Genomic DNA, 11,292 nt, shown 5'->3' with positions numbered 1-11,292 from the left:
TGTGAACTCTTGTCTGTCTGTGTCTTCAGATCTCACCACCTCCTCATTTATAATTTACAGTCACTCTCATGTTTCATAGCCACTCACAACCAGGCAGTTCCACACAGAAAATCAGCCATGGAATAGTGAAAAATTGATGACCGACCGACTCTGTAATGCAAAGCTTTGCAACCATTTCTTCACTATCTGACTCACAGTCAAATCCTCATGGAGAGGGATGTGCCTCTCATCGGCAAGATGCGACTGTAAAAAGCAACGATACTGAATATTAATTGGTGGCGACGGTGGGGTTGTGTATGCACTTGTGCACATGCATATGTGCTCTCTAGGTAAATAATTAGGATTACCCCAGGGGTAGTGCATGCTTAATCTCATTAGGTTCTAATCTATTGTTTTTCCTGATTATTCAGTGAATTGTAAAATGTCACAAAAGCTATTTAAGTTTGCAGTGACATGGAAAGAAGCAGCACAATCTCACATTTCAGAAGCAAGAACAAGAAGATGTTTAAAAAAGAAATCTCTCTAGCGTGGGGATTCCTGCTCACCTCATACAGTGGGGCAAAAAAGTATTTAGTCAGCCACCGATTGTGCAAGTTCCCCCACTTAAAATGATGACAGAGGTCAGTAATTTGCACCAGAGGTACACTTCAACTGTGAGAGACAGAATGTGAAAAAAAAATCCATGAATTCACATGGTAGGATTTGTAAAGAATTTATTCGTAAATTAGGGTGGAAAATAAGTATTTGGTCACCTCAAACAAGGAAAATCTCTGGCTCTCACAGACCTGTAACGTCTTCTGTACGAAGCTTTTCTGTCCCCCACTCGTTACCTGTATGAATGGCACCTGTTTGAACTCATCATCTGTATAAAAGACACCTGTCCACAGCCTCAAACAGTCAGACTCAAACTCCGCCATGGCCAAGACCAAAGAGCTTTCGAAGGACACCAGGAAAAAGTATTGTAGACCTGCACCAGACTGGGAAGAGTGAATCTACAATAGGCAAGCAGCTTGGTGTGAAAAAATCAACTGTGGGAGCAATCATCAGAAAATGGAAGACATACAAGACCACTGATAATCTCCCTCGATCTGGGGCTCCACGCAAGATCTCATCCCGTGGGGTCAAAATGATCATGAGAACGGTGAGCAAAGATCCCAGAACCACACGGGGGGACCTGGTGAATGACCTGCAGAGAGCTGGGACCAAAGTAACAAAGGTCACCATCAGTAACACACTACAACGGCAGGGAATCAAATCCCGCAGTGCCAGACGTGTTCCGCTGCTGAAGCCAGTGCATGTCCAGGCCCGTCTGAAGTTTGCCAGAGAGCACATGGATGATACAGCAGAGGATTGGGAGAATGTCATGTGGTCAGATGAAACCAAAGTAGAACTTTTTGGTATAAACTCAACTCGTCGTGTTTGGAGGAAGAAGAATACTGAGTTGCATCCCAAGAACACCATACCTACTGTGAAGCATGGGGGTGGAAACATCATGCTATGGGGCTGTTTTTCTGCCAAGGGGACAGGACGACTGATCCGTGTTAAGGACAGAATGAATGGGGCCATGTATCGTGAGATTTTGAGCCAAAACCTCCTTCCATCAGTGAGAACTTTGAAGATGGAACGAGGCTGGGTCTTCCAACATGACAATGATCCAAAACACACCGCCCGGGCAACAAAGGAGTGGCTCCGTAAGAAGCATTTGAAAGTCCTGGAGTGGCCTAGCCAGTCTCCAGACCTCAACCCCATAGAAAATCTGTGGCGGGAGTTGAAAGTCCGTGTTGCTCGGCGACAGCCCCAAAACATCACTGCTCTCGAGAAGATCTGCATGGAGGAATGGGCCAAAATACCAGCTACTGTGTGTGCAAACCTGGTAAAGACCTATAGTAAACGTTTGACCTCTGTTATTGCCAACAAAGGTTATGTTACAAAGTATTGAGTTGTATTTTTGTTATTGACCAAATACTTATTTTCCACCCTGATTTACGAATAAGTTCTTTACAAATCCTACCATGTGAATTCATGGATTTTTTTTTCACATTCTGTCTCTCACAGTTGAAGTGTACCTCTGGTGCAAATTACTGACCTCTGTCATCATTTTAGGTGGGGGAACTTGCACAATCGGTGGCTGACTAAATACTTTTTTGCCCCACTGTAACTGTCTGATCAGTGCCGCTCCAAGCAGACTTAGACAATGGAGTTCAAGGGATCTGCTAACATAACAACTGATTGAATAGCAGATTTTTTTAAGCATCACACTGCCACATATCAGGCACAATGAGTCAACCAATAAATCTGTTAGGCAACTTAATGATAATCATGTTACGCTTACTGCTTCACACAGCGGACATGGTATTGAGTTCAATCCTATACTGTTAAAGTGCTGATCCAGGTGATGACCTTGCATCGGCTTCCTTTCCTATAAGCATCAAGTTTTACTCTTGCTTAAACTGAATTTCCATGTTAATTTAATTTCTAGTGTTTTGTAGCACTTGCTTTCAAAGCAAGGTGCCATTGCCTGTTAAATTACACTACTGGCTATATCGAATGACTCGCCACATTTTTTCCTTTAAGAGGAGCGTAACACATTCTCTAATAGAGCCATTTGTGTTACAATGATGCAACATTTATTTTTTACTCACTTTTGTTTCTGTTTTTTTTTTTAAAAGGTTGTAGCTGATACTATCTCCCTCTAATGATGTATTATGCAACCTTTTCATTCCACCCCCCACCCACCACCCTCCATCTTTCATCCTATTGTTGTAATAGACTTGTAAGGTGAGAGTTGGACCTTGATAATTACCCTGCTGACAGGAGGTCATCCAACACCGCATTATCTAGTTAGCAGTACCCTTTTAGGAGAAACAGTCTGATAATTTCAGGGCAGCAACCTTTCTCACATGACAAACAGGAAGGCTGATTGCTCACATAGTGTAGCGCAGCCACTTGTTCGCTGTCTTGTCTTCTTTGTTGGAAGCTTTAACTCTCTGATGTCATGAAAAAAGCAGACAAGTAAGAGGGTGGAATGACTTGAAAAGAAGTGTCAGCGTGAAAGGCCGACAGCGACTATGCTGCATTTCAAGCCAGACTATCAAAACAAGGTAAGGTGACCCAAGAGTTCTGAAGTTACAGATGACTTGAGCTTCTTGACTATCAACTTTGGCCAAATGCAATTCATCATTAATGTGTCGGCATTTAGTAAACAGCTGATGTGTTTGGAGCGTGTATGTGGTGGAAAGCTTAAGTGACACAAAACCATGCAGTTGTGAAATCAATTTTAAAGGCATTTTAGTGGGTTTCTGTTCAGGAAGGCCTTGTTTTATATGGCAGAAAGCCTAAAATAAGTTTGGCAAATGTGTCATAAAATGATAAAACAAGTGTAGAAGTAATTCTGTGTCAGAAAAAACACAACACAAACTGCTGGACACAAGATTACATTTATTTAAAATGTCATGATGTTGCAATGATAAATCCCAATTTTAACACCCGTGTTAGCATCCAAAGAAGCCGTTAACACGACACTGCAGATACAGACAAAAAAAAAAATGCGTTCACTAAGTGGAAATGATCAAAATCATAATGCCACATCACATATTTTTATTTGTTTATTTATTTATTTTTAACTTTTAACATGATTGGGTGTTAGGTAGCTGATTATGCAAATAAAACATATATAAAATTTGGACAAACAAAGCTGATCTGTTTTTGAAATTAGTACAAAAATTGCATCCAAGCAAGCAGAAAGGTTTGCTGCGGCAAACTGGACGGAAACTGAAGACTTTTTGTGACTGTTGCTGTAAAAAAAATAATAAAACTTACCTTTTAAAATCCACTGAATTAGTTGTCCCTGTAATCTATACTGCTACTTTTTGTCAAAATTTCATCTGGAGCTCAGAATCTTTAATTACCGCTTCATCTATGCGATTTGGTGAGAATGTCCATGAGCTTAACACAGAATTCACTGCCAAGCGCTTATTTGCACTGTTACATTATAGTGAATGCTGACAGCTTTGTTCTGGTGTGCTGCTAATCCTGTGAGCCAGCGATTACCTCAGTGTTTGACACTTGTGCATCTGTGTTTAAATTCCTTTATGGTAGTTCATTAGCGTACACTACACATGTGCAGACAGAGCTGTGAGTTTTTCCTTTCTGAGCATCACTCCGTCTATGGGGATTTCAGCCTAAAAGCGAGGGTATGAAGCCCCATCTCATAAAGCTCTCAAATTGCCTGTGCTTTTAAGTCGAGTGCCTCTTAACATTTTTGACATATTGCTTGAACTAGAATGTCAGAATAAAGTAGGCGTTTTACTGTTCTTAAGGGATCATGTCTACCCTGACATCACCTAGCTGTGGAAAGTCATACACTTCTGATGGCAGTGGCCATTATACACAACGAAAGTATAGCCCAAACTCTGCTAGCTGAGCGCTCACCACTGACAACTTGATAGTGCTAAGCCTTCGAGGGTGAGAGTATATGTCTCCCCTGTGTACATACTGATGAGAACGTGATAGCAGGTTTTAGAGAAGGTATACACGGGTTGGCTTGAAGAGACGAGGAGTTGTCATGTCGCAGGTGTATAGAAAACAGCTCTGGAGACAAATTGTTTCCAAAGTCATTCAGGTAAGAGAATAGTTTTTATTGTAGGGTTTTCGCTCTCACATAATTTTCACGAGCCATTGACTCTAACATTTTAGACTTTGAAATGAGCAAAACTAATGGCAAAGCTTTATCTACAGGGACTGAGTTGACTTTGACAGCGTGTGTCTGCTGTTTTCTATTCCCTGGCTGATTTGGATTAAAATTGATGAAATTTATCAGATGCCAAACTGTCCCCGTGCACATTTGTGTTTTCTCTTTAATTCCAAAAGCCACAGTTTGTTTATTATAGGGATTCTCTGTCTCGCCATAGCTTATCTCAGGATGGGGCTTTGTTTGCTTCTGAAAGCTATTAGCATTGTATCTGTTATTATTTGGGTCTTTCAGCGCTGGCTTCTGTGTCTGTGTCATGGGAATAACTAAATGTGGATTTGTGTTTTTGTGTTTTGCCGGCTTTTGTTGACTAGTGTATTTTTTGTGTTTGCGTATTGCATTCACTAGTGACTTAGTCTGCTTGTTTGAATAACCTGCGCCACACTGCAATGTGCCTGTATTGTTTGTGTCTACCCTGAAGACTGAGACTTGGCTGTTCATCCAATTTGAAATAAGGGCAGAGAGAAGGTGTGTGAAATGGCTGGTCGCCTAGCAACGGTTGGCTTGGTATCCTTTTTTTTTTACAGTCAGTCCATGATGTTAGTGTGTGTTTATGTGTGTGTGTGTGTGTCCAGAGAGTTTCTGTAATGGTTTAAACAGATGGGTGTTACATTTATTTTTTCATGCAAGAAAAGATCATATTGAAAATATAATTAATATTTTTGAATCGAGACTGAGTGCGCTTGATTAACACTGATCGATAGCTCGTTCTTTTGTTTGTGATATATTCTTTACGACAGGATAGCCATATACTGCATTAATAATAAGTGTCCATACTGTCTTAAGCCACCCAGTTCGCTTCCAAGGAGCCAGAAATTCTTGCATTTTTCAAGGATCTAGAGTTTAGCAGTTCTCCAGGCTTTCTGAAGGTCTTTAAAGGTTTTTCTTTGGATTGAGGCTTTTTCATTTACATTCAGTGCAGTCTTTGTACCCGTCCATTTTCAAAGGAATGCTGATTGTGTTTGATTGTAAAGCCACTTAACACTGACCTATGAATAATCAAAGCATCCAAAAAGATACCTAACTCAAGGGATTTGCCACTGTTGTGTCTTCACATAACTTCACATTCACTTTGGCCACTTTGTTACTGGCAACCTGTGGCAGTGTGCCCTTAGAAAATATAAGTAAAAGTAACAAGTGGACGACAAAAAACGAGTGGCAGTCTTAAAAAAAACTTTGATATGTTAATAAAATTCACGTAATTGTGATGGTCACTGCAGATATTGACTATCAAACCCATTAGAATTGTCCAAACTCAGTTTTTTGCCTTGTATACTATAATTCAAAAAGTGCTCATGGGTTAACCATCTGAACTGTGCAGACTTTTGTTGTGCTTTCTAAAAACACTGTTATCTTTTGAAGTGACCTTTTAAGCAAGGAAATGCACGCAATGTGCCAATGAAAGATTTGGGAAGAAAATCCTAATTGTTAACATTTCTACCAGGATTTCTGTGAAGTGAATAATTATGCAGATTTTGCAGCTGCTGTAGTTAGACAGCATTTTAGTTCTTTTAGTCTTTTTTTTCTTTTTACACTACAGACTTGGGCTTCATATGTCCAACTCCCCTTAGCCCTAACAGACAACATAGCTTGACCACTATGATTTCTGGTATATATAGAGTTGTCCTTTGTTTATGTCCAAGCATTTATGTCCTCCGTTACACACAAATTCTTTCCTCAATCTATTTCTTTTCTCTAAAACTTTTTTTTCACCTCATCCCATTTTTTCTTCTCTTTCCTGTACTCCTCTATCATATAATTTATATTCTTCCCTTTCACCTTTTTGGTATTCAATCATTTTAATCCCTTCTTTATCTCTACCTTTGACAGCCACATTCCTCATCCCTGTTTTCAATGCTGTTGCTTGATATCGATCCAGTCTTTTTGATTTGATTTTTTTCCACATTGTTTTAATTTAAGTCTCAGTTCTCAACCTCTAAAGTCTCATCGGGGTTGCCAATTGGTTTCTTTACACCATTGAGCACTGCAGACATTTACAGTATTCTTGAAACTGTTATTTGAGAATAAGGCAGCATATAGTTAAAAATCACTGTTTACTACAAGGCAACCACATGAATGTGCACACAAGGAAAAGAGAGGCGAGACAAAGAAAATACATCACTTATTATACGATACTCAGTGTTAAAGTTTAATCCAACTGTTTCACATTGTCTAAACAGACTGCTGTATAAAAGCAGAAGCTCTCAAGAGTAATTTTGGTATAGCTGTTCACAATAGGATGCTAGAAGTGGGCTTGTCAATGTAAAAACATTTCAAGCCAGGAACAAATATTCCTATTATCTCCTGTTTGGTTAAAAAACAGTTTCTATACAGATGAAAGGCAAATGAGTGATTTTAGATACACCCTACTGCAACGGCTTCATACAGCACCAGGTTTCATGTAATCTGTTTGTTGGCTGACCTTGTTCCTGTGTTACTAAGCAGCACGACCTGGCAACCCATTGTGGCTGATTTTGCTCCCCAGACCTAAACACAAGCCACTGCACGCAAGCAGCAGAGTCTCAAGTAAAAGGGTGGCAGTGAATCTTTTATATATGAAGCTCAAGTGTTTAGTAACATCAGATTAGGATGCTGCAGAACAGCATTATTCACAGTTAACTGAAATGTATCCAACTTTCTTTAAAAATTGTTGTGTTCTTTGGGTCCTGTAAACAATGCCTAAGCTTCAGTCAGTTGAAAGATGGTCATGTGATGGCTGAACTGTCCATTCAAAATCTTTGAAAAATTACACAGGTTACATTTTTTATTGAATTGAACTTGGTATTTAGTAATTGAAAATTTTGGAACTTTTTAAAGCAAAAGTTGAAAGAGGAGCGTGAAGCCAAGCGGGCTCAGCTGGATGGAAGACATGACTATATCCTCAGTATTGTGGCTTCATGTTTGGGGCTGGAGAAAGCAGATGTGGAAGATGCCATATTGGAGGGGAATCAGGTACTTTGCACATAAATGTTCAAACAGATTATATTGTTTTATTGGACAACTTTACAGGCCTTAAAAGACAGAAACAAGCAAACAAAAAATGTTTTGGGACTGAACAGTGCTGAGGTTTTGTTTTCATCTTTGTCAGATTGACCGCATGGAGCAATTTTTCATGGCTGACGGTCTTCCACACCTAATGTTCTACTATCAGGACACTGAACCAACTGTAGCAGGTACCATGAAACTCTAGAGTCTTTTAAAAAAGTGTGTGTAAGTTATATTGTGTAACTTTGCGGTACAGCAGCTCTACGTCTATCTTATATGAAACTGTCTCTGTCACTAATAGAGATCATAAAAGTAATCCATTCTCAAGTAAATGCCACAGTATTCAAATCAGAATAGGAAGTCAAAGTTGGTTACCATGACACCTTTTGTTGTTTCCAATCCTTTATGCGAGCAGCACCAGCACCAGCAGCTACAGCCTCTATGCCCGCCCAGCCTGTTGCCCAGCAGCCTGGTCACAGCAAGAAGTCCAAAGTGTTTGTAACAGATGGGAGGGATGTGGCACTGACCGGAGTGTGTGTCTTCTTCACCAGAGCCAATACTTCAAAGGCAGTCACCTCTGAGAACATACACAGAGTGAGTTAGTTTGTATTGTTTTGGGATTTCTAAGTTATTCATTTCTTTGCGAAACAGGAGGGATTTAAAGGATTTAAAGTCAATTAAAACCATGCAAGTGGAGAAACACAAATTTAACCATGACTGTGTTGTGGTTGTGAGCACTACGGGAAGTCAACTTTTATCAATTTGTGAAACGTAATTAATGATAGGCACTGAGTGTCACAAGACAAATGTTCCGATTTTTTTTAATTTTACTTGTTCTTATCATGCATGATATCCAATTAACTAAAAAAAGCTTCTTACACCCAGAGGTAGTGAGGCACTGGGGGAGCTCAGTAATGGCACTGTGATAGCACAGCTGGTTCTGGCTATTGATTCCTACTGAACACCTGCTATCTGCAGCAAAGTTAATCACCACCACTGATAACAGGTCCTGTTTGCTACAAAACACCCTCGGCTGGAGACAGAGGAAAACAGGATTCTGTGTGTATGTGTGTGTCTGTGTATTCATGTAATGAGAATGAGAGAAAGCACTTATTTGTACTTCTCTTGCTAAATTTCCTAATTAGTCGCTTCAAAAAAATTCAAGGGCACATCAGGTGTTCGGGTGTTACTTGACATTTGGGTGGATTAAGTTAGAGGAGTTATTATTAAAAGGGAGGTGTCCAGCTCATGGCTGAGAGAAGCTGTTCACCAAAGATTCACAATTATGTGTTGCTGGCAAATTGTTCATGAGGACTGGTGAGTTGCTAATTTATTAACATCAAGTCAGTTAACTAGCAGCCACGGGGTTAGTGGATACATCGTATTCTCTAGATGACTGTGCCACACCTTTGAAGGGTTAAAGTAGTATAGTACAGTAATAAATGATTAATGATTATTATTAACAATGTTTAATAATCATATTTTTTAATTCATTTGAAAACCAGTCCGTCAGCATGACCCAAACGGTTATGTTAAAGTTATAGCCGATTTATAAATATTATTGGAATTTATATCATGAAGTTTACAACACTTGGTTCAAAAAATTATAAGTAGGCCTTTGGGACCCATGGATGGTCCCGTGATTAAACCCTTAGAAAACCACAATAACATCTGACAATCATTTAAAAGGGAGTCGTATATTTTTAATTTAGTCACATATGTGCTGGTTCTCTCTTATCAGATGTGATACAGTACAACCACACAAACTAATGAAATCTAATCTAACAAATGTAATATTATAACTATGATTGGAAAACATTATGTCCTTTTTGCTAGCAGTATAGTAACTTTTTTCAATGCTTTTTCAAAGTATTACAGCAGATTTTTAATAGCTTCCCAGACTCACTGGAAGGACACATGCATAGTTGGTCCATTATAGTGTCTACACTACAGTAACCCAGGGAGACTTCTGCCAAAAGCCAAAAGGTTTTCTTTGCCAGCTAGTAAGCTAGGAAGGTCTCTTTTGAGGCATGTTTAATATATGAATGCTAAGATTTTTATTATCTTTTTTTACTATTTTCTAGGATGTGAATTTCAATATGTTGGATACAACGGAAGGTGGTCTTTTAAAAAGTGTGGAGCAGCTGTTTTCTGAGATCTTCATTCCCACACTGAGGAAGATGAACCATGGCTGGGGAGACGGGACAAGTCCTCAGACCCTGGTCGTCAAACAGGACTTCATATCTTCATTGGAAAGCTTTGTGTCTGTGTTGGCTGGAGCACAGGAGAGCCTTCAGGAAAAGGTAGGGGACAGACAATGTCACTAATAAAAGCACCACATTACCAAAAACTAAATTAAATATAAAATACATAGTAGGTTAGATTAACATAGATAAATAAACACAGTTTAAACATTACATACACTTACATTATAGTAGCAAATAAAGCAACACAGCACAACTTTGCTTTCAGGTTACCTTGAAAGAGTGCGACACCTTTGACTTGAAGGTACTGAAGGGCCCGTCGGACTACGTGGCAGCTGCCAGCAGCACAGAGACCATAGAGAAGATAGAGGCCTGCATGAAAGTCTGGATCAAACAAATAGAACAGGTGAGAAGAGACTCTCATCGTGTTTCTCCTCAAACTTGATACAGAAAAAGTATTCTCATTCATTTATTCCAAGTTTTCTGCCATGTTATTTGAATGTGCTTGTATCAGATGAAGGATAAACTGCAGGCCTGAAGTTTCAGCAGTGATATCGAATGCCTCTATTCTGCAGGTTTTAGCTGAGAGTGACCAGCTTAGAAAGGAGGCTGATGATCTTGGCCCTCGGGCCGAGCTGGAGCACTGGAAGAAACGGATGACTCGCTTCAACTACCTTCTGGACCAGCTGAAGAGCCCTGATGTCAAAGCTGCTCTGGGTGTGGTCTTGCTGGCTAAATCTAAGCTCATAAAGGTCAGATGTGACTGATTTTAAGTGGCTGAACCACATGCTCTCTTTCTTGGGTATTGCTTCTCTCTCTTTTATTTCAGTGGTTTATTGTAAGATTATGTTTGGTTTTTTTGAGAACGGTGCACACCTTAATTAAGTAACGGTCTGTAATGGTCTAGTCATGGCGGGAACTGGATGCAAGGATCACAGATGGAGTTAATGAGGCCAAAGACAACGTCAAGTATCTCTACAGCTTGGAGAAGTTTTGCGACCCGCTCTACAACAGTGACCCTGTGAGAAAAGAATATTTTATCACACTCTGGTGCATTTTAAAAAATAAACCAAATCAACTGCATTCATGGTGAAGACAGTACAAATGTGCTGGATGTGTGTTATATTTGGATGTACAAAGAAATACAAGCTATAATTTCTGTTTCCTCCAAGGTATCAATGGTGGATGCAATCCCAGGTCTGATCAATGCCATCAGGATGATTCACAGTATTTCCCGCTACTACAACACATCTGAAAAGATTACATCACTTTTTGTAAAGGTATTGTGCAGATCAACAGACTTTTGTTATGATGAACAATGGGATCCTACTTTTTTTTTTTTTATAAATGATT

At 39.6% G+C, this 11,292-nt stretch overlaps 1 protein-coding gene across 1 annotated transcript in view; it reads left to right on the top strand.

The window, feature by feature from the left end:
- The first annotated feature begins 2,161 nt into the window (after positions 1-2,161).
- The window catches only part of dnah5 (dynein, axonemal, heavy chain 5), a 94,930-nt gene continuing 85,799 nt past the window's right edge, over positions 2,162-11,292 (top strand). Inside the window, exons 1-9 of the mRNA XM_040012864.1 lie at positions 2,162-4,621; positions 7,568-7,702; positions 7,839-7,923; positions 8,151-8,329; positions 9,820-10,038; positions 10,208-10,345; positions 10,515-10,691; positions 10,847-10,960; positions 11,112-11,219. Coding sequence (XP_039868798.1) covers positions 4,565-4,621; positions 7,568-7,702; positions 7,839-7,923; positions 8,151-8,329; positions 9,820-10,038; positions 10,208-10,345; positions 10,515-10,691; positions 10,847-10,960; positions 11,112-11,219 — 1,212 coding nt within the window. The 5' untranslated portion in view covers positions 2,162-4,564. The remainder of the gene's footprint in view (positions 4,622-7,567; positions 7,703-7,838; positions 7,924-8,150; positions 8,330-9,819; positions 10,039-10,207; positions 10,346-10,514; positions 10,692-10,846; positions 10,961-11,111; positions 11,220-11,292) is intronic.

The sequence above is a fragment of the Simochromis diagramma genome, unplaced genomic scaffold, assembly GCF_900408965.1.
Source record: "Simochromis diagramma unplaced genomic scaffold, fSimDia1.1 OVJJ01000618.1, whole genome shotgun sequence".
Classification (NCBI taxonomy): domain Eukaryota; kingdom Metazoa; phylum Chordata; class Actinopteri; order Cichliformes; family Cichlidae; genus Simochromis; species Simochromis diagramma.
Note: the sequence above shows the minus strand (reverse complement) of the source record. Positions and strands in the feature narration are given on the sequence as shown.